General features: G+C 50.2%; 10 protein-coding genes across 10 annotated transcripts; 4 read left to right on the forward strand and 6 right to left on the reverse strand.

Moving 5' to 3' along the window:
- Positions 1-45: 45 nt before the first annotated feature.
- AA0111_g1670 (hypothetical protein) lies at positions 46-1,008 on the reverse strand (the record flags this gene model as incomplete). The annotated part of the gene is made up of 1 exon (XM_028647355.1): positions 46-1,008. The coding sequence occupies one exon, from the start codon at positions 1,006-1,008 to the stop codon at positions 46-48; it is 963 nt and encodes a 320-aa protein (XP_028510598.1).
- A 1,535-nt stretch (positions 1,009-2,543) lies between these two features.
- AA0111_g1671 (hypothetical protein) lies at positions 2,544-3,486 on the forward strand (the record flags this gene model as incomplete). The annotated part of the gene is made up of 2 exons (XM_028647356.1): positions 2,544-2,965; positions 3,021-3,486. The coding sequence occupies 2 exons, from the start codon at positions 2,544-2,546 to the stop codon at positions 3,484-3,486; spliced, it is 888 nt and encodes a 295-aa protein (XP_028510599.1).
- Positions 3,487-3,575: 89 nt separating this feature from the next.
- On the reverse strand, positions 3,576-6,040 carry AA0111_g1672 (Alpha-fucosidase A; the record flags this gene model as incomplete). The annotated part of the gene is made up of 2 exons (XM_028647357.1): positions 3,576-5,762; positions 5,816-6,040. The coding sequence occupies 2 exons, from the start codon at positions 6,038-6,040 to the stop codon at positions 3,576-3,578; spliced, it is 2,412 nt and encodes an 803-aa protein (XP_028510597.1).
- Positions 6,041-6,828: 788 nt separating this feature from the next.
- On the forward strand, positions 6,829-8,414 carry AA0111_g1673 (hypothetical protein; the record flags this gene model as incomplete). Its single annotated transcript, XM_028647358.1, has 2 exons — positions 6,829-7,651; positions 7,699-8,414. The coding sequence occupies 2 exons, from the start codon at positions 6,829-6,831 to the stop codon at positions 8,412-8,414; spliced, it is 1,539 nt and encodes a 512-aa protein (XP_028510689.1).
- A 673-nt stretch (positions 8,415-9,087) lies between these two features.
- Positions 9,088-9,594, reverse strand: AA0111_g1674 (hypothetical protein; the record flags this gene model as incomplete). Its single annotated transcript, XM_028647359.1, has 1 exon — positions 9,088-9,594. The coding sequence occupies one exon, from the start codon at positions 9,592-9,594 to the stop codon at positions 9,088-9,090; it is 507 nt and encodes a 168-aa protein (XP_028510595.1).
- Positions 9,595-10,249: 655 nt separating this feature from the next.
- Positions 10,250-10,531, reverse strand: AA0111_g1675 (hypothetical protein; the record flags this gene model as incomplete). The annotated part of the gene is made up of 1 exon (XM_028647360.1): positions 10,250-10,531. One exon carries the CDS (start codon positions 10,529-10,531, stop codon positions 10,250-10,252), a length of 282 nt encoding a protein of 93 aa, XP_028510596.1.
- Positions 10,532-13,092: 2,561 nt separating this feature from the next.
- On the reverse strand, positions 13,093-13,629 carry AA0111_g1676 (hypothetical protein; the record flags this gene model as incomplete). Its single annotated transcript, XM_028647361.1, has 1 exon — positions 13,093-13,629. The coding sequence occupies one exon, from the start codon at positions 13,627-13,629 to the stop codon at positions 13,093-13,095; it is 537 nt and encodes a 178-aa protein (XP_028510593.1).
- A 2,327-nt stretch (positions 13,630-15,956) lies between these two features.
- Positions 15,957-16,584, reverse strand: AA0111_g1677 (hypothetical protein; the record flags this gene model as incomplete). Its single annotated transcript, XM_028647362.1, has 2 exons — positions 15,957-16,392; positions 16,460-16,584. 2 exons carry the CDS (start codon positions 16,582-16,584, stop codon positions 15,957-15,959), a joined length of 561 nt encoding a protein of 186 aa, XP_028510594.1.
- Positions 16,585-18,438: 1,854 nt separating this feature from the next.
- Positions 18,439-20,414, forward strand: AA0111_g1678 (hypothetical protein; the record flags this gene model as incomplete). The annotated part of the gene is made up of 3 exons (XM_028647363.1): positions 18,439-18,492; positions 18,546-19,934; positions 19,989-20,414. The coding sequence occupies 3 exons, from the start codon at positions 18,439-18,441 to the stop codon at positions 20,412-20,414; spliced, it is 1,869 nt and encodes a 622-aa protein (XP_028510635.1).
- Positions 20,415-21,233: 819 nt separating this feature from the next.
- On the forward strand, positions 21,234-22,172 carry AA0111_g1679 (hypothetical protein; the record flags this gene model as incomplete). Its single annotated transcript, XM_028647364.1, has 1 exon — positions 21,234-22,172. The coding sequence occupies one exon, from the start codon at positions 21,234-21,236 to the stop codon at positions 22,170-22,172; it is 939 nt and encodes a 312-aa protein (XP_028510636.1).
- Positions 22,173-22,250: the final 78 nt, after the last annotated feature.

Raw genomic sequence — 22,250 nt, forward strand, 5'->3', positions numbered from 1 at the left:
TTCTATACAAGTAGGTATATTTACATCCTAATATATGAGTGGTTTTTACATGGAGGCCTTTGCAAAGGAGTGGTAGTTGTCCAGCGGTGCATCCTTCTCCATAAGTTTCCACAGTTGCTCGATTTGCTGCACTGTCTCAGACTTCAAAGGGCCCGCATCAAGTGCTGATAGCGTCTTCTCCAGCTGCGCTGGCCGGCTTGCTCCAATGATGATTGCGTCACCAAGTCCCGCATCGAGCTTGGAGTTGAAGACCGCCCAGCGGTAGGCTAGGTTTACGCCCGAGTCGCCTGCTGACTCCGCAATCTTATTCCATTGCCTCAAGGCTTCGATCACAGTGGGCTTGTTGTACATGGTATTATACATCTTGCCGCCAAATGTTGATGGGTCGAACCTCCCCTCTGCCTTCTTGCTCTCCAAGTCGTCCGGATTCTTGGCGAAGAAGCCACCAGCGAGTGGCGAGTAGGCATAAAAGGCAATACCTAGTTCGCGCAGGATAGGAAAAAGATCTTGCTCAATCGTGCGAGCAAAGGCATTGTAATTGCCCTGGTATACGGAAGGAACAACTCCGCCTTTTGATTTTGCGTACGCATAGATCTTTCGTACATCATCGGGTAGGAAGTTGGAAAGACCGAAGCGCTCGAACTTGCCCTGGCGATGTAGCTCCTGAATGGCATCCACGGTCTCTTCGATGGGTGTTTTGTCATCGGGAGCATGGAGGTAATAAATATCGACCTTTTCGGTTCCAAGGAGTGAGAGGGATGTTTGAATACCATCCTTAAGTGAGGAGCCAGTAAGCGCTCTCGGAGCGAATGCTGGAGATTTGGTGTCAATGATGAACGACTGGGCAGCTTTCACCTCTCCGAGACATTTCTCACTGTCGCCATAGACGCGGGCAGTGTCAATGTTTCTAATACCTCTGCTCTTAAGGATGTCCAGAAGAGCCTGTAAATCGTCTTTCGTGAAAGATTCGATCTGGTGAGAGCCGAAGACGTATGTTGGGTGAGACATCTTGCGAGAGATATTGAGCTGGTGTTGATAGTAGTGTAGATGGGATGATAGTAATGTCCGGTCTCGCGTGGAGGTGGTCACTTATATATGATGCAGCACACTGCCGAGGTCTTTCAGTCGATACTGAGGAGACGTGACATCAACCAATATCATGACGACTCTCGTCAATATGCTTACTAATAGACTATCTAGCTTCTATAGACTCGATTCACAGCTGCGGCAAACGATCAATAGCTACACCCGCACCTAGGCAATGCTGATAAATAATGTCGAAGTGCTGTCAGTACGTGGTGAGATTGAGGTACAGTTCATACGTCGTCCAATCGAAATACCGTCGATACGTCATCCGATCGGAGTGATATCGACACGTCTTGCAAGACTAGTCGCAGTATCCACCTCGGGAGTTAGCGCGGCTCCTGATTTCGTCCGCGTGAACTAGCCAAGGCAGGCTACCGGTACGTACCGTGCGTGATGACCCAACACGCACGACGGCCCAACGCGCATTTCGAACATCAAAACAGCCCTAGAATTCAAGACTATAACGTACCTGGCTGTTCCATGGATAAGCTGCGCAGACATCCGAGTCGCTTGCATTCGTTAAGACTTCACCAAAACACCCTTGGTCTGCTAACGTGCTCCTAACAGCCCTACTTTACCGCATCAGACGAAAGTGAGATACAGCTCACGTTTTAGCCTATCAAGCAAGGCGTAATTCTATTGAAGCAATGCGCTACAGTAATATAAAGAGTTTTGGAAAGACGATAGAGTGTGGTCGACCCACCTTCCGTGCGCCCAGGCACAAATCTCCGAGTGGACCGCTATTGTGATTGGCTGCATCTTTATTGTTCAACTACTACTCGGGAGCTATTCAAAACTCACTTGAGCCATGGCTTCGAACTACTTATCTACATACTTTGCACTATCCAGAGATCCCTTTGAAGTTTCTTGGTGCAGGATGTAAAGGATAGAATCCTCTAATATGCTGTCCCCTCAGCTGATTAAAGAAGTATGGCCAGCCAGGTGGTCCACGATTCTACACAACACGCACGAACCCGTATGACGAGTAACTTTAGCAAGTGCGGCATCTCTGGAGCCGCGCAGTCTTCTCTTCCAACTCTCTGCATGTCTTCAGAGAGCGCGCTCAACTTCTTTGTCCTTGGCTATCGCGACTCTTATCTCCGTCACTCTCATTAATCACCAAACATGGTCATCCCAATCGAAAATTACCTGCAGGTCTGGATTCTGGCTTTGTCTGGCGCGTCCATCGCGATAGCTTGGATTGCAGTCATTCTGCGTCTTGTCGCGAAACACATTCGCAGAAAGTTCGACTACAGCGACTATTGCATTGTCGCAGCCTTGGTGCCACATCATTCTTCCATCTCACAGCGCTATGTTACGGTCGAGGCATCCATCGCATATGCCTCGCAACTAGTATCTGTGAGAAAAGCGCACCTACTGACATAACCTAGGTCTCACACACAGCGCTATGCGCCAATTGCATCTATCTTGCGTACTACGGCGCCTTCGGTTTCGACATGTACACCATAGTAGCCCGCTTCGGCATCGGTGTGCTCTACATCCTCTTCAAAGGCGTGCTAGTTATGACCATTGTATGGAATATCACTGTCTGTCTCTCGAAGCTATCCGTCCTGCTCATGTACACTTCAATCATACCCAACACATCCATGCTCGTCATATGCCGCTACATTGGAGCAACAATCATCGTTTGGATATTAGTGGATTTGATCACGGCCTTGTCTATCTGTAAACCGCTCGCGCAGGCATGGAAGGATCCGGATAAGTGCACTAGCCAAAATCCGTTCTATTTTTCCCAGGGCGTGTTGAACCTCATCATCGATATGGTCATTATCGTGCTGCCGATGCCGTATATATTCCGCCTACGAGTGTCGTGGAGTCGCAAAGTGGTTGCGATTGTCATGTTGGGACTGGGCACCGGGTACGTACATGCGACAGACATATTCACGTTTGCAATGAGCTGACTTTAGTTGTAGGACTATAGCTATCACGATCTATCGCCAGAAGCTACTCTGGAAGCTGGACTTTGACGACATCCCTAAAACACCGAATATAATCTTTGCCATGATTTTGAGCGAGCTGGAAACCGCAGTCATGATCCTGGTAGCTTGCATACCACTCATGCGTCCTTTATTCTGGAGGAATGAGGGCCAAAGCCCACCCAACGGTCGTCACAATGCGAACATCTATGTCGAGGGAGGGCATTTGGAAAGGGGAAACAAGCGTAGAGGTGCGAGGAATCTGCAGTTACTTTATCCGCCGTCTTGGTTCGACAACAAGGACGATTCGAAGGTTGCGGCGCAGTCATTGAAGGTTGTGCATGTCGCGGATGTGGCATCTACTTCTGCAACTGAAACATCTCAGGGTTCAAGCTGCTCTAAAGATTCTGTCGTCGATAAAAAAAGATGGGAAGCACCGAAAACATGGCATATATCCACATGATTTGGTGCTAGATGAGGTGGATTGGCTGATTCCAAAAACAGCCACTGAATAATAGTCGAAGGCCGTACTTTCTACAGCTTTTTCTCTCATTACCCTAGCGCAGTACCTTCCTTGTTCACCAGGGTCAGACCTTCGAGCTTACCATATGTCTTCACATCTTTAACGACTCCGTTCACATCCCACCCAAAGTCAACAATTCCGCCGCCTCTCAATCTCAATCCTTTTACATTCCCGCCGCTCCAGCTTGTTGGAATCGCAGGACCCAACACCACAGTTTTTCTATCCTCTTCACCACCCGCAGCTGTCGGCATGTCCGTGACAAGCATGCTCAGCACGGCGCCTCCAAACCCAAAGTTTGCGTCGATCTGGAATGGCGTTTCGATACCGGAATACATACTGAATCCATTTCCAGCAAAATTTTGCTCGATGGCATACCGGAGCTCATAGTAAGCTTGATCTGTGTCATTCAGTCTGGCCCAACAAGCTGAGCGCCAGACCTTTGCCCATCCGGCATTCGCATCCTGGCCATTACCGTTACCTCGGCTGTACAGTTTCTGCCGGATAGCGTCTTGAACAGTGCTATTTGTGTAGCCATCAAGGAAGGAGGAGAGCGAGTAACCGGGGTACCAGCCGACTAGCTCAGAGAGATGGCGATGAGTGTCGTTGATGAATTCCAAACCATATGGCTCTTCAGGAAGCTTCCATTCTTTGATCTGGCCCCACGATCCAACGTGAAACCCTTTGTCAAGCCGCTGAAGCGAATCGGTGACATTGCTTATGAAAGCAGTGTCTGATTCGCCCACTATGGTCATCGTGGAGAGTACCGCCTCGAAGACCTGATGTACGAGCTGCTGATAGTGCGCACATCCAAATGTTGTCGGACCGTGCTCGGGACTGTTGCATGGGTTGACAACCAGTGATCCGTCGTCATTAAAGATGTCTTCTTGAAGCTGGCTGAGCCAAAACTCTGCAACACCTTTCATAAGCGGATATCCTTGATCTCGCAGCCACGCCTCGTCGCGCGAGTAATCCCAATGATCGAACACATGCTGCATCATCCATGCGGCAGAAGCTGGGTAATTTGCCCACTCAGCACCACTCTTCATTCCGGTATGGCCGAAAATATTCATCTCGTTGTGTACCACCCATCCTGGTGCGCCGTATAGTAGCTCAGCTGTCTCGCTACCACGCGGAACCCAATTGTCGGTCATGTAGTCCCATAATGGTGACTGGAGGTCGGTCAATCCAGTCTGGTCGGCTGTCCAATGGTTCATTTGCAAATTAATGTTTGCATGGTAGTCTGCTGACCACGCAGCCCAGAGACCTTCGCTCCATCGTCCCTGGAGATTTGGTGGAAGAGAGCCTGGCCGTGAACTGGAGATAAAGAGGTACTGCGCGTAGTCAAAGAGTAGGTTCTCGATGTATGGGTCGCCCGCTGTGTTATTTGCGTTGTATCGTGCGATGACTTCTGATGTTGGTGTCTGGGAAGACCTCAAGGGATCTGGAAGAGATAATGTAAAGCGGCCTGTGAGAGAAGTGAAGTCGTCGATGTGGCGTTTGACTAAACCAGAAAGTGTTTTTGCAGCGGCGTTAGAAGTCGTTGCTTCGACGGCTGGACCTGGATCTTCGCCGCGGAATGAGTAGTCAGACTCTGGTGTTCCTTTCTTTGCGTCGTAATTTGTTCCAGCGCCTAGCACTATCGTAACGCTATTTGTACCGTTGCCAGATCCAATGGTCAGCAGATTGGTGCTGCTATCGCACCTCGTGTTGATATTGCTGCCAGATGCCACTCGCGCAATCGCATCATACCGCATACCTTCAGGCGGACCAAGCTCTGTCACACCCCCCAGTCTCAGATAACCGGAATCCGTGCCGTTGCCACTAACGCAGGTAGCGTTCCGCAGCTCAGGGTCGACCAGCTCATTATCCAATCTTACTTCAACAGCTGGCAGTCCATTTGAAGACCGAATCGTATAGACGCAAACTTGATCCGGAAAGGAGCAAAAGGCTTCAGTCTCGATATGGCTACCGTTCAAGCTAAACGAGGTAGTATGTATGCCATTGCTCAAGTCCAATGTGCGTGTATAATTGGCAACATCGACATCCACCAGCGAAGGAATGGTTACACTCAAGTTGCCGAGAACTTGATAGGAACCGTATGCGTCATCTAGACCCAGCAATTCTGTCACGTTCCCCGTTCCATTGGTGAAGATCCACTCCCGGATACCCGGCAGAGACTCAGCAACGGAAGAGTTTGGATTTCCACCGCTGTAGTTCTATGCGTCGCATCAGTATGACTTGAGTATGTACCAGATTTATTCAGACTTACGGATGCTGAAAATGGACCGCCTGACCACAGAGTGTCCAGATTCAGAGTAAGTGTCTCAGTACCTGGTGGACCAATTGGCATTGCACCAAGACGACCATTTCCGATCGGGTAGGTGGTGCGGATGATGTCGCTGCTATTTGCAGGGGTGGTGGACCATAATGATAACGCTGTCGAAACTGGGATGAATGTGCAAAGGAAAGGTAATAAACGAGATGTTTGCGACATCTTGAGCACAAGACCTTTTCCGTCGGAGTGCAACAGGATTAACGTTGAAATGCGTGGAGTGGTTGTACTACATGTACCTTTATGAGGGCTGCGACTATGCTGCTATTCTGGGGTTAGCTTGCGGGGAAGTATAGTGCCGTATGGCGATCGCTGTAGAGATTCTCCACGAACGGCATTCTGAAACAATTATTCCGGCGCAGTCACTGCTGCTTAAGAAGCATTATAGAGCGATTTTGTTGTGACGGAAGCGGAGTGCTACTTATATTAAGGGTCACGGACGTAAGCACGAACACATCGACTAGAGTATAGATGCGACGTGCATTCGGCTTGTCTATCTTGGCTTCCTATTCGTTTGTTGAGAACCCATTAGCCAGGAGATTGGACACAGGGGCGTTCCGATGTCCTGGAAGTGCTGTCGTTGTCGCCTGCCGAAGTACAATCTCGGACATTGACCTTTTGGAGTCGTTGCAGCAGCAAAGTGGTCGTCTGGGACGTATGGGCATCAGCCTCATCCGCGCATTCCGTACATCAGGCGTTCATGATTAGTAATCCTAAAGTTGCATCTGTGCAGATGCTACATGAGATGCATCATGTATTTCTTATGAATTGATGGTTGACAGTGATGGTGCTGCAATTGATACATCGAAGAATGGGAGGGGTGATGATGTCTTCGGAGGGGATCTAGCCAATCGGCGATTGTATTGACCGACGCCGCGCTAACATTCGCAGACGATCATGTCACGATATCGCAGCTGCCGCAAACACCAATTGCGAGTCGAGACTTCACAATGAGGACGCCATATACCTGCAGACAATGTCTGTCGCTAGTCAAGACGTCGAGATCTCAATTACGGCCGTCGCAGGGCCTTCGCCAGCTCGCGCCCAAGGTGTCGTCGCAACGGAATCACTCCACCAAAAGTCCAGCACCGCCAAAGCTCGCCCTGCCCAAGCGTAACCTCTCCACGACGCCGAACCGGGCCTTTGAGAAGCCGTTCGAACCATTCGAATACATTGACCCAGAGGGTCATCGACGGAAGCTGGTCCTGACCGAGGACAACCTTTTTAACTCTTTCTCCGATTCACCTATACCCGAAATACGCAAACGTGCTGCGTTTATGCGCCAGCATGCTTACTGTCCACACCCCTCGCATCAGCCGACACGTCCGGCGAACAACCCCATGGACCTAGAGGCACGCAAGTCATCCGAGACAGGCGCTCCACCCGCCCATGTAGATTTCGAGTGTCCAGACTGTGGCGTACCAGTATACTGCTGTGAAGAGCACTGGGCCGACGACTACGAGGCGCATCTGGAGGTCTGCGACGTTTTGAAACAAATCAATGAAGACGACCATGATCTGAGAAGTGGACGTTTCTTCAAGGAATTCCAATTTGCGGAGCCCCAGATGGAGGAGATTCTGGTCAACATGACAAGTTGGGATACATACATGTACACCCGAGACTTTGACGCCCTGAATGAGGACCGAGAGATGCGCCAGGCGACGAAGCTGTTGACATACCCCATCACGATCGCGAGTGTTCTGAATGAGTTGAGTCCCTACAACATCCGGAAGAACGGGCGCATGACACCCGAAGGGTTGAAGAGCTTCAGCGGTACGTAGGCTTCGAATGCCCACTTAGGATGATGCTAATTTCAACAGCCCTCCGTCACACCCTCCACCCACCGCGAACAGGTGGTGGAGACACCTGGAAGAACGCCCGCCTTGCTCCTCCATCCGTTCGCCTCTTCATTCTCGGCGCACGCGCAGAATCCTCCCTACCCCGCGAAACATGGATGCAACTTTCCTACCTTTTCCACCGCGTACAATTCTCCCTTAACTTCATCGGCCCTGAGAGTATGGCAAACCGCGAGAAGGAACTACCGCTGCCCGAACGCACTCCTCTCAACCCCTTCGGTGCTGTTGTCGAGGACCGCATCAGCAACTCCTTGAAGATCAGCACCTTCGTCGAGTACTACCACAACATCCACAAGACGGGCTACTTTTACCCGTACGATCCGTACTTTGACTGCTTCGTCGTCTTCCATCCCGGTTTCGGCAACCCAGCCTCCGCGCACGAATGGGAGGAGACGCTACCCCTTCTCCTCGAGACCAAGGTTCCTATCATCGCAACCGGGTACAGCCCATGGGACATGCAGCAGGATGTCGACTTCCTGAACAAGAGGTTTGGCAATGAGATGGACATGTTGCTTGAGCCGGGTGAGAACCTGTTCAGGAGTCTGAGGTGGGACCTGAATGACCTGGACCCACATGACGTTACCTGCAGCAACTGGGGTGTGTATGCTTTCCGTGGTAAGCGGTACGAGACCACCAAGAAGGATGAGGATGAGGAGGTGCACAGCGATCGCACAGCATGATTGCGCGCCATGTTCGTATGTAGATATATGTACAGTATTGTATATCAAACTCCCACTGTGCAAGGACGATTGCTCCATGTCCTATCTACCACACACACCAAAATGCTGAAGTTCACAAGTATAAGAGGAACACGATGTTAAGTTAGGACAAGTGCACTTCATCGCTGACATGATCGAAGCGTGCGAGACGAGTATCATCATAGGAGGTAGGAGCCCAATCAATCTGCGGAAGGACCACGAAAAAAGAACTTTAGCAGCTACGACATTGTTATGGACACCGTTCCCATTCGCCGACGGCTGAACGCAAAATGCATCTTATCGCTTCAATTTCATTTCCATGAATTTACAACGCCTCTTAGTACTCCTCCATGGTGGGTTTACAGTTTAATCTGTCCAACGCAGCGTCCTGTTCAGAACTCCACGGAGCCAAAGCCCTATGTTTGCCATGAGGTTGATAGTCGAGCGCGTGAGTCGATGCAACGCGTTTCTTTATTTCGTCAAGCACGAGGTCATGTCATTGCTGGGACCGCCGCACCATCAGTCTTTTACGTATCTGGAGGAGACATCGGACGTCCCCTTCGCAGTATGCAATGATTGGTGTTGGAATCGGTCGCTCGTTGAATACCTTGTGGTCGGCTTCGAACAGTCTCTCTCCCGTATTCTTGGCCTTTGATCAATCTAATCGGTGTCGGGAGAATCCACACGACAAGGTCGTCTCGAAACATCTCTTCAGTCTGTTGAAGTATCTTCTCAATTCAGTAGTCTCTCGTTTGTTACTCTCCATGAGTTGTACGTCCTCGACACCTTGCAGGGCGATACCATAGTGGGAAAACAATGCGTCGGAGTCGTTGCGAACATCGAAGAAGACCTTGGGGATCTCTTCATCCTGCAATATGTTCTTTAGGGTGGTTTTACCTACACCCGCTGTGTTGAATGCTTCTTCGCACAGTGTGTGAACGTCGATAAAGTAGGCCTGCTTCGGTGAGGTCTCTAGGTCGATGAGAAGGGTCAAGATAGAGACTGAGCCTTCGCGACGAAAATTTAGACCTTCAAGTTCGATGTAAATAACTGACCTGGGGAGTGCTTTCTTCCGTCTGAGTGTATGGATGGAGACAAGCTTGTCAGCCAGCTCGGCGACAGATTGTAACGTATTGACGACTTTCGTTTCTGACGCCTGCATGGCTTTTAGGATCGCTTTCGACACGGCTGATGCAAATATCTTTGTAAGAGTTCGATTCTGAACGTTTGCTCATGAATCTGACGGGTGAGGTTCACTTGAATAGACCTCGAAGCCCAGGTGTGTTGTCACTGCTGTGTAACCACACCTGCTGTGTACCTAAACATACCTGCTGTACCGCACTCGGCTAACGAAGCAACGCGCCATGCAGATCCATAGCCTAGCCTTCTGACAGGAAAAGATGTAACATGTGTAATAGCAAGTCCTTTTTCCCCTGTCTCCGTAGAATCTGATGCGAAAGGCGCAAATAAAACAAGCAAAAATTGCGCGATATCGTGATCGTGATATCAGCCGTTAGGTCTGCATCAGCTTAGGCTGATTCGATGTCAAGGAACCTCTCGTGTCAAACAACAAGGTTAGTTTCAGCCTGGCCTTTCGCAGAGATCCATGTCAAGAATCCTGTTTGCAGCAAGTGTTACGTCGCTTAAAGCACATCAAAGTGATCGAATATTGAAAACAAGAATTCTTGTTTACTAGGCCCTACTGACGCTCCATACATTGCGTTACATATCTCCAACATTCCTCCAAGGGAGATGTGGTCGCTCATCTCCAACCGGAATTACTAAGTGGCAAAGAGAAGTAGACTTGTCCATATCGCTTAGCAGCCTTGACGGCCAAGAGCTCGGAAAACATCGATACATGCAGCACCAGTGTACAAGTTGTCGGCTTGACCCTCAGGGCAGGAGCAAGAGGGGTCGATGAAAGCAGGGGTACCAGAGCCGTCTGCATGAGAGTCGCCGCAGATGTTGGCGCAACGGCCCTTCTGGTACTCGCAAGAGATGGCACCTCCAGCGCAGATTCGCTTGCCGTTAGGTCCAGTCTTTTGAGCCGCAGCGCCGAGGGCGAGGATAGCGACAGAGAGGATGGTGGTGAGCTGCATGTTGGCGTTGTGAAGTTGTGTGGCTTTGGCGGGGAAGAGTTGTAGAGTTGCTATAAACAACGATTAGCAGGATACTTTGAGACATGAAGTTAATCATTCGTACGATTTTGATCCTAGGGAAGGCTGACTAAGTGATTGAATCGATGATTTGACGACTGAGTGCGGTGGATAATCCAAATGGTGGGAGGGAACTGAAGGCATTTATATTTCTCCGTGAGACACAACTCCCATCACTACCTTGATACTGACAGTATGGCTATGCTCCAAAGGACCGGATAACGATACCGCCAAACCAAAGACCCCAAGCTGTCGTTGTACAGAAGGTCCGGATCTCGGTGTGATTCGTATTCCAATCTCTTGGTGGATTGGCAGGTGCTAACGTACTCTGCCGCTTCGCCGTGTGCCAATCCAAGTTGACGTTGGAACAGAGCTGCGCATTTGGCACCCATTGCCGATCGGTCGTGTATCGTACGCAGTCGCGGCCTCACCGCAAACCGGCCTTACTCTATAGGGGTCTTAAAGGGACGCACGGTACCTACATCGTACCTTATAGAGCGAGCCAAGATAAGACCTCCACTGTAGGGTCGCGTTCATACTAGGAATTCATTACTAGGTCTGGGGAACTGAATTGGGCGCTCTAGAGTCAGGAGAAGACATCGACTAGACACTTGAAGGACCACGTGCAAGAACCATATGCTGTGGTCATCTTCGGAATTCGCAAGATTGAACAGAGATTTTCGACGCAACGTACCTAAGAATTCGAGCAACCTGTATTGCACGGCGACTGCGATGGCTATTTCGCGCGGAAGGCAGGGACTGCCACGACAGTCGCATCCTGCGCCAAACCGGGTAGAATGAAGCATGAGGCTGAGGACGTCTCCATACTGGAAAGCCGGTGTGAGATTCGAAGCTCTAGGTGACCCTGGGATTATTCGCTAGTACTGGTATCCGTGCTGTGATTGTACCTGGTACCTTGGCAACGGCCCTGACATGCTCTAGTTGCCTGGCATCATTGTGCTCTCTTTCTCCCTCATAATCAACGCCTATATCGATCTATCTCCTCTGGCCCAATTGAGATCCATCTAATGTGTTGGAACATGCCGCAGCCGATGAGCTATGCTGCTCACATTGATAAGCGACAGCAAGCAAGACGGTGAACAGACACGGGGATAGCCTAGCAACATTGAATACATCACCAGACAATCAAGCACTACAATCGGCAGAGCTTCCTTCTGAATCTAGACATTCCTTGCCGCATCGGTCAGTATCAACTGTCCGACGAGACACATAAGCAGGCAATCTGGAACGCGCCCTGTCTTCTACATCGTGGTAGAGCAAGCGTGTTGCTTAGCCGTCAGCACTTAGCTTTTTTTATGTTGCGACACGAAACATACACGATCGGCATTGGTCACTAAACCAGATGCGGATGCCGAGTGCGCACGGTGAGCGCTCACATTCTCCTAACAAGGCCAGTGAAGGATTTCGATTTCAGTCGACTCAACGCTCCGGATTCCAGCTTTTGCGATCGACAGAGCTGCAGCCCTCCATCCCAACTGTTGTACGAACAAATTACCGCAAGAATTTGCTAGTTCCACCGAGCGCGAAACACTTTGCAGGGACGCGCAATGGCAACGCCCGCTTCACCCCGACGCCTCATACTGTATTCGTGCGTGCAACGAACGTCTTGGAGTAATGGATATCCCGACAACATAAAGTTTGTACGAGACTAGAGTTGTACAGCCACATAAAATAGCGATCCACAAGAAGCTCGGTGAAGTGCGCTCTTCGTCCCTCGTTGGGCAACCAGTCTGTTAAGACGATAGCGATCGTCCGCTCTCCAGCAACGCGACGCGCCTCGAGTATCCCATCGAAGGCGCGAGAGCGGCTGGAGTGACTAGGTTTTGTTCTATGAAAGGCTATCTTGTCATGCATGTGTAGAGACAAAGCTTCCGCGCCGTTGAGTTCTCATAGTTCGCTTCTCAGAAGCTTCATCAACTCCCTCACTGTCGCTTTCGCTGCCCCCGCTTGTTGACTCAGCTACCACGAAGCGTGTTGTATTCATGTTCATGAACCAGCTGCTGCATGAACATCGCACAGCCTTGCTGCGAAATCGCATTCTCTGTGTCAATTCCATCCGTGTTAATCCCAAAGTCTAGATGCTTGACGTGTTGTGACATGTTACAATTATTCCCATTCCTGTCGGACATTCTGGATGTCTTTTGCTGCCCACAAGATCAGGCTTGCGATACCAAGCCTCGCAATCACTTAGAAAGATCTGAATCTGATCGTTGATGAGGCATGCTGGCTTTGCTTGGACGAGCGCGACCCTGTATCACCAGCTACGCGATGCCGGAGACCTGGTTTTGTGTTATTAACGGTCCTTGGTTCTCCATATCATATCAGTGCATGTAATGAGCGCATCCGAGCAAAGGTCCTGACAAAATAGAGGCTCTAAAGAGAGAAAGGTCGTGAAGATTCGCATAACGACTGAATGACGGGTATTACGAGAGGCTTTAGGTCTGCAGTAATCGTTTCTCCTTGCTTGAGAGACACGCCATCATTCAGACCAGCGTAATCACCCTCTCTTCTGCGATGCAATGCGCTTCGAGGATCCGACCGACTGCATTGGAACCTCCGAACTGAATGAGTCCCGCTCTCTCGAACGTAATATTATCCCGTGTTTGGAGGAAGAGTGCTTCGGCACTGTCTGATTCCCCCCATGATGTTCCTGGTCTTTCGATAGCTTCGTCGGCTTCTTTGCCGTCAGATTTTCTTTCCTTGTTATTCATCTCTCTTCCCTGGTTCTCATAGGTTCCGATTTTGCGTTCTGCTTTGGAATGCTGGCCGTGAACGCATTGCTGCAAAACAACAATGTAGCCGTATTGTGGACCAGGTTGTCCTGTACCTAGGCAGGTATCCAGTTTATCCAACTGGAATTTCGTGTCTGGATCGGAGAATTCTTGCAGTGAATCTTGGTGCTCCTCACGGTTATCCACTAATCTGAATGTACCATAATAGGGAATGTATTCGCGAAGCGGAAACTTGGGGCTAACCTGCGCTGTGAAAGTGGCTTGCAACGGCTTACATCTGATCGACATTGATGCACGCTCCAATACGCCAGAGGTCTTAGCTTCCACCTTAGTCTCAACAAGTTCAGCCTCCGCATGTCGTGTTTTATGGTTCCAATGAAACTTGGTCAACAAGCTTCGGTGTATGCTGTGGTCTTGACAGGCCCAACTCCATGTGGGCGCTCTCCATATCTTCGTTTGGGAGACTAGATTTTCTCGATGCCAGTATAGCTGTTCTTCTCGAAGCCGGCTTATCTCTTTTCTTCGATGCCAGCATAGCTCTTCGATTATGTGGCCAAGCCACAGACCAGCAACAAGCTCATCCCCTGTCGCTCGGGATATCCATCTCGCGATGCCATTGATAGCTACAAGCTTATCGGCGGAGTGAGTGAGCACGCAACTTGCATACTGGTCTCAAAACGTAAGCCACTCAAAATAGGTAGTTGTGTCAAGAACTTTAGCGGAAAGCCAAGGGCTTGAGCTGTCTGGTAGGTCATCTTCGTTTCGATGCGTGATTTTGCAGACTCGGTTCTTCAGTGAAGTAGCGTCCCACCGCCAGAATGCTTGCGCCCAAGGTGGAAGATTGTCGGGGTAAGTTTCACACGCCAAACATTCGTGGCACTCCCAGAAGAGTTGCGTACTCGTGAAGTGCAAGATTCGTCGCGAAAGCTGTCGCTCTTGACATACCCAAGCTCTCTTACTCAGCGGCGCGCGCTCGACGCAAGATTGGGCCAAGTAGTGAACATCGCACAAATAGTTCCCTACTAGCGGAAACCCTGACACCTTTTCTTTCAGCCAGTCCGCCTTCTCGTCGAAGTTGAATTCCAAAACTCGTGGTACGTGTAATTGTGGAATTCGTTCGAAGAATAGGCCTTCACTGCTGTTTCTTGCCGCAGTTGCTGCGATAGTACAAACCGCATTTGCGTAAATATCACCCATCCTACTAGACTCATATGCCCAGTCATCTTCGTCATCTTGGAGAATGCACCTGGGAAGGTAAGCTCAAGCATACATATCTACAACACGGGCTGTATACAATGAATCAATCCAAATATACTGGATCTCAAGGCGTCGGGCGACCGCTATGGCGTCTTGAAATGTCTTTGGTAGAGCTTCAAGATGTACCCCTGCAGCGAGTGTACAGTATGTCGTTTGGTTGAGTGCCAGCGGTTTCGCGTCTCCCCAGCAGTGAGATAGACATACATAATCTTGTTTGGGTAACAGTCCAGTGCTACGAAGCACAACTAAGCTGCGCTGAGCAAGTCCAATATCCAAAAGTCTTGAAGGATAGATGTTGTGAGACGAGAACTTTGAAGGACTGCATTGCACGTGTGATTGGCGGCAGTGCCGGTATTTCTTGAGAAGGAACTCCAAGGTAGACTCTGATCGGCTGTTTGATGACATGTCTTTCGATACCATCAGTGTGCTTGTGTCAGTAATACAGTTAGCGTCTATATGTTTTATTTCGTAACAAACTCACCAGTCCAAGGTATAAGAACGATGTCGTTGCTGTTGTGTGAAACCGTGTCATGGCGATTTGATTCAAACCTTAGGATTCTTCTGCCATCGTCTCCCAGAAAGTAGCGCCCTTCCAGCGCTGACCAGGTTTGTACAGAAGGGGCGGTTTGGGGATTGTTCCAAGCTAGGCTACAGATTGAACAGGGTAAGCGCATTGCCGTCGCGAAGGATTCGAAAGTGTCATGATGATTGAATTTGACAAGCCATGGATATTCTTTCGTCAACGAGATATTTCCCGCGAGTAGCCGACGACAAGGTCCACAACACAGGTTTCCCGACATAGCAGTCACTTCGAGGAACACCTTCAGGTAGCAAGTAACAAAAGATGAACTTCTCAGTCGAATGTGGGTAGGGACAAGTACATATTGACACTGCTACAGAGCAATTTATCTAGATAGCCCCGCATGACATCATGGGACATGAGAAATGAGTAAGCTCGGCTTAGGATGTTTTGCACGTGTCGTGCCACCATGCCGCGTTGCGGGTCACTCTATTGGCTATTCTATTACCCACTTGCAAAAACGACCCGTTCACAAGCGGCCAACGATAGCATAAATTTCAGCTTCTCGCGCTGACCATAAGTCAGCAGAATGGCAGCAGCACAATGGAAGCTGTGACCAATGAAGACGTGCGAAACTGTTCCTAACTTTGGCGGATCCCCTAGCTACTCTTATATCAAGCCCAGAACCTGAAAGTATCCAGCCATCTAATCACTTGCTTCGACCCCGATGGCTTCCTCAAAAATGATGCCCAGCTGTTCACGACTAGCAGAATTTCGGTCAATTCTCTAAGAATCGTATGCCTCGCCGTACTTATCATCATGACCAGCAGCATCCACTTTAGTCTCTTCTTACTTCCCATCTCCTCTCGACCGTGATGGCGTAATTTGGGTTGGCTGGTACCTGTTTGTGATGACCGCATACAGATGAGACACGAACTATTTGCGAAGCCTTGATAGGTTGTAGCTCGATTTGTGAAGAAGCATCGTTGTCATCCATCAGTTCCGAGAACGTGGCAGTCGGGTCGAGGCCATGTGCCCTGCCTCCTTTCTTCGAGAAAAGACTGGTGTGCGTGCTACTTCCGTAAGAAAAGCTGGAGTTGGCGGCGTTCCTTGTATTGCTGAACAAAGGACGCATGAGCGGAATGCACGCCAGGACGATTGCGACAGCAGGCTCCAGTCCAGAAAGTATCGTGGCGAGCACACCTTCGTACGTCATATCCGTGAAGTCTAGATTGGGTAGCAATGTTTGTCGGTATATGGTGATGGCCCAGGTTCTACCTGAGATGTCAGCATCCCGAGATCAACAAGGAAATAATGAAATCCTCGGTCTTGTGTACTCACCCGACTCCAATGCTGAGTAAAGCCATAACGGCTAGCTTCCTGCGCCAGGCTATTCGTAATTTGTACAGATATGGCATGGGCAATGCGATAATCACAGCATCTGTGATGAGATTGACGATCCCCATTGAGAAGTAAAAAGACGGTTGACTTCCGCAGGTCCCCGATAATGTGAAGTTCCAGTTTTTCGCGAGCGGTCGGCATATCAAGAAAGCAGCGAGTATGTTGGCGATGTTCCACGTTACAACCAGAGCACCGAGAATGCGGGCCCATTGCAACATAGATGAAATCGGTATGAGTGCAGCATACATGGATAAAATCGAAAGTTTGCTGAAACACACGGTGGCATTCCATAGTATCGAAAAGGACATTATTCCCTATAATGGAAAGAAAGTTAAAACTCTGGACTCGGGAAAGGCTAGTTTTTGATCTCACCTTGAAGAAGAACGTTGCCGTCTGAGGTCCAAAACGTTGGTAGATCTCTGTTGTGTGGAACCCAAAACCACCATATGTGACTAGTGAGATGCAGCACGCGTGCATTGTAGTATTCCATAGCTGGTAGATGTTTTCAGAAACAGAATGGCTTTCTTTTACATTATTCGACTTACTGCGGCGGCGAGGATACAATAGTCACTATAATCAATCCTGTTCCCGATCTTCTTGGCGACAATCCGCAGACCCACAGCAACTATGACTATCAGGATGGAGATAGAAGAAGTCACTAAAACGCCGACTTGGAGTCCATTTTCGATGGGTATCGTTCCTGCTGTCATGGGATGAATCTGCTTCCTGAGTCCGTTGCATGGATATGCCCAAGGGGCGCAAGGGCTCGAACAGGTGGACCTAGGCTCCTATATGTACGCAACGAGCATGGACGACAGCTACAAGGTTGTTTCCCCGGCATGCACGTACAGCTTTGACCTCGCCACATCCTGAAAGAGGTGACCCTTGTCATGACCCGGAACACTTGGAGGCGGCTCGCGGATCCGTCAGATTGGAACTGGCAATGAGCAGCGGTATGCGGTACTCCTTCGGAGCAAAACTGCCAGTGGAAGCACCATCTCAGACTACATCGTTGCAATTGCTCAGCATCGCGGTGGTTCTGCTCCTGTTGTATCCATGATCCGAATGCGCAACCTGTGGCATTCGGTGGTCAGCGCATTCACAAATCGAGCCTACAGACCTCCTGGATGGCTAACGACGTATTTCAATACACCTGTAGAATTCAGAGTCAGTCGGTCGCTATCGCTGCAGTACCAGGTATTCTTTCGACCATCAAGCAGGATTGCTTCGCCACGAGAGGCGCGGCAAGAAAAGCGTCCCGCCTGACAGGCAATCTCTGTAGCGCAGGAACACTTTCCCTGTACATATGTATCACAATCCTTCGCACTGAATCCTGCTGTCGGCACTGCGAAGTCACGTCTAAGCACACGTAGCGTGGCCCCACCCGCTTTTCGGCAAGCTGGTTGTGGACCACGCCGCAATGCCAAGGTGGCGCGTTCGCGGACGATCCACGTCGTTGGAATCGCCCGTCTTTGCTGTATGCCATCGTTTCCACGACAGCTCAATAGATGAACATCGGCACTGAAATCCTCCATGGCAATAGGGATTTAAGGCTGCATCGTGAAGCATCAACTTGCAGAAACTCTGGCAAGTGCTTCTATACTAATTCTTGCGAGCGTTCATGCCAAACACCTGGTACGGCAACGAAGAAGCGCTAGTCGCGCTAATAGCTGCAGGTTCGTGTAACGGCTCGGGAAAAAGGCGAAATTAAGCAACTACTCCTCTCTCGAACGTCGAGTTAGCTTCTTGGGATGCAATGTGGGAAGCGTCATGCCCCAGTGCTGGACAGAAACGGGCATTTTCAATCAGGCAATTGGCGAGTAATGCGGCTAGATACAACCGTCCCGCTCTTTCAAATATGATCGATATCCCCTCAGAAATGTACCACGGCTATCTCTCGAATACTGAGACTTGACGACATGGGCTCCATTTCGCAGAACGAGCGAGAAGTCGCGATCATTACTGGTGCCACGGTCAGTCACGTCGCATGAATGTGAGGAGTGGAATTACTAACAGACTCCGATAGAGTGGTATCGGTTCCTGGCTAGCAGCTCATCTGCATGCGAAAGGGTACTGCGTTGCAATTTGTGGTCGACGAGAAAGTGAAGGACACAACGTCGCCTCATCGATTGACCCAAAAGAAGAGACAGCCATCTTCGTTCAATGCGATGTAGGCTCCTACGCTTCGCAAGTCAACCTCTTCAAGACTGTCTGGGAGAAGTGGGGTCGTCTTGACGTTCTGATCGCAAACGCTGGCTTCGTTGATCGTGGTTCCGTATTCAACTTCAGATACCGTGATGCAGCCATCAACAGCCCACCTCCAGAACCGGATACCAGTTGCACCGACGTGGTGGTGAAAGGAAGAATATATGGCACAACACTGGCGACGCACTACATGCGCAACAACCCAGGACGGAAGGGCGGTAAGATTATAACCACAGGTAGCATGCTAGGTGTATACGCATGCCAGACTTTCCCGGAGTATTGCGCGGCCGAGGCCGCGTCGGCCATGTGGGCGAAGACGACTGGACCCGTTCTGCTGGCTAAGGATAACATCTCCGTCAACTCTGTGATGCTGGGCCCAATCGAGACTGAAGCTATGCCTGGATTTAGCAAAGCTTTCCATCCTGAACAATTGATGATGAAGTCGACACTCTTCGCTGGTTACGATCGCTTCCTTGACGACAAGGAAAATCTCAGGACAGGTGAGACCATCGAGGTGGCGCACGACAAACTTGTAGACTGGGGTCATCCAGGCTACAAGAGCGGAGCATTTTCGAAGCGCTCAGAGGCCGTATTCGAGCCATGGTTCAATCTGGTGCATGGGGAAGAGAGTGGATTGGCTGGTACGCTCAAGGATTGGCCTGACCATAGTAAGAAGATCATCGCTGTCACAGGTGCGACAGGAAGCCAAGGCGGTGGAGTTGTCAATATTATGAAGAAGACCCCTGGATGGAAGGTCAGAGCAATTACCAGGAATCCAGACAGTGATGCGGCGAGAAAGCTTACAGCCGAGGGTATCGAAGTTGTGAAGGCTGATTTTGAGGATGAGGCGTCCCTGCGAGTCGCCTTTGAAGGTGCGCATGCCGTATTTGCTGTCACGAACTGGTGGGAATCGCTCTTCCAGGGTAAAAGCCAGCACGAGTCTGGTGAGATCGAAGAGCGACATGGCATGAACCTTGCTCGAGCTGCTGCCGCCACTCGTACTGTAGACCACTACATCTGGTCAACAACTCCAAGTGCCAAGCGCCGGTTCTGGGGCAAGCTAGAAGCACCCCATATGGACTATAAGGCGAATGTCGACAGGCGCATCAAAGCGGAGTTGCCTCAGCTCGCTGCTATCACTACTTATTTGTACTTCGGGTACTACCCCCAAAACATGGCCTTCTTCCCGTTGTGCAAGCCAATCGAATACGTATGTCAATTTTAGCCCTTGTTGTACGACGCATCCTACTAACATAGCACATAGCCCGGCACTGGCCAGTACATTCAGACTCTGCCTACCAAAGCCGACGCTAAAGTGCTCGTGGCCGGCGACATGACTGTCAATCCCGGTATCTGGGTTCGTCAAGCCCTTGCCACTGGCGATAAGGCTTACCGTAGATACGCCAACGTCGCGCTAGAGAAGTTGACCTTCCAAGAGATGGTCGATGTATGGTCAGAAGTAACTGGCAAGAGCTGTGTGTTTGCTGAAGTTAGCATGGAGACAGTGACGAAGCTGTACGGCGATATGGGCAATGAACTAGCGAAGCAATTCAAGTATGGAGAGGCGTGCGACCCGTGGGAGGTCACCGAAGATTTCATCAGTCCGGAAGAGCTGGGTATCGATCCTGGGGAAGTTGTCGGGTTCAAAGGGACAATCGAAGGACTTAAGGCTGTCGGGTTTTGGGCTTGATTCGAGTATGTCAGTCGGACATTTCCGCTTGTTCAGTCTCGTAATAGAGATCATCTGCATTTAAACTATGCTGCTATCGAATAACGCTGCGAAGAGAAGAAACAATGGATGCGACAGATGTTGAGACCGTTTTTTCAGGTGTAGAGGGCTGCCGCGTATGGGCCGTTGCCAATCTAGTCATAGCGTCAGCGTGATAGCAGACTGCATGAGAAGATGCGATAAACAGTATCGCAAGTAGTAGGGTGAGACGTGTCGCTCATTATGTGATACCCTACATCCATCGTGGGACTTCAAGAGTGGGATTGCAAACCATGGGTGCAGATATGTAAAGAGCAGGGTCACAGACTTTGTCTTTCCATGAAATCGTTGACTGAGAAATCTAGAGATGGCAGAGGCCATCCCATGATCTCGGAAGCATTTCTTATGACTTCGATGAGACTATTGGTGCCTGTACAGTCGAGGGGGGTGAAGACTTGTTGTCGTGTACGGAAAACCCTTCCTGAGTGCGGGCCCCCGTTCGCGAGCCGTAACGCCTATCAGTGACCTTTCAGTGCACGTATCGAAAGGCTTGTAAAAGCTACGGAAATCGGTGCGACATCGTATTGTCAGTCCCGAACATGAAGACAGATGATGGTGTTAGTGTAGGTACAGATGCAGCGGCGGTAGCCGCCCCTGTCGAGACTGGCCGAAGTGCCGACCCCGCATGCAAGCACGCAAGACCTCACTGAAATGGCAAGTTTCGTACAACTGTACCAATAAAGATGCTTGCGACCCCTGGCACTCCTGAATATACAACAACCCATCCACCTCACCCTGATCATGGCTGAATCACCTCCTATGGGCAATGCACTCGATGCGATCGGCAACACCCCATGCGTACAGTTGCAACGAGTTGTACCAGATGGATGCGCGCGGGTCTTTGTAAAGCTTGAGTCACTGAATCCGACGGGCTCCTACAAAGACCGTATGGCAAGATCCTTGATTGAAGAAGCAGAGCGGAGAGGTGATCTGCGACCCGGTATGACCATTGTAGAAGCTACTGGAGGCAGTACCGGCTCCTCGCTCGCTTTTGTTTGTGCTGTCAAGGGCTACAAATTCCACGTTGTATCGTCCAACGCCTACGCGGTCGACAAGCTACGAGCGATGGCAGCGTTCGGCGCTGAAGTGGATCTGGTCAACAGCCCTTCTGGTCGCATCACAGCAGACTTGATTCCATCGATGATAGAACGTGCAAGGACGATTGCTCAGGGCGACACTTACTATCCCACCGACCAGTTCAACAACGCTGACGCTTACGTTGGCTACAAAGCACTCGGGCTGGAGCTGGTTAATCAATTTCCGAACGGCATTGACGGGTTCTGCGCAGCTGTCGGTACAGCTGGTATGATCATGGGCGTGTCGAAAATCTTGAAGGAACGGTGGCCAAAAACTCATGTTCGAATTCTTGAGCCAGCATCTGCGCCCACTATTACCGAGGGGCGAAGTGGTGTGCATGGCGTTGAGGGCATAGGAATTGGATACATGCCGCCTCTTCTCGAGAAGGACCTCTATGACGACGCACGCGCAGTCTCGGAGGACGAAGGTCGTGCAATGTGTCGACGTCTTGCGAAGGAGGAAGGACTCCTTGTCGGTACATCCACCGGTCTCAACGTGACAGCTGCCATTGCACTGGCAAAGCAACTGGGACCAGACAAGACGGTAGTAACGGTCGCGTGCGATACGGGACTTAAGTACATGCATAGAGACCTGTACGAGTAATGTAGTCTCTCTGCCAAAAATGCGATACCCGATGCTGCCATCTGCCGGCGTGCCAAGGGAGAAGTGGGTAAAAAAGCT

This window comes from Alternaria arborescens (assembly GCF_004154835.1).
Source record: "Alternaria arborescens strain FERA 675 chromosome Unknown contig_3, whole genome shotgun sequence".
NCBI lineage: Eukaryota > Fungi > Ascomycota > Dothideomycetes > Pleosporales > Pleosporaceae > Alternaria > Alternaria arborescens.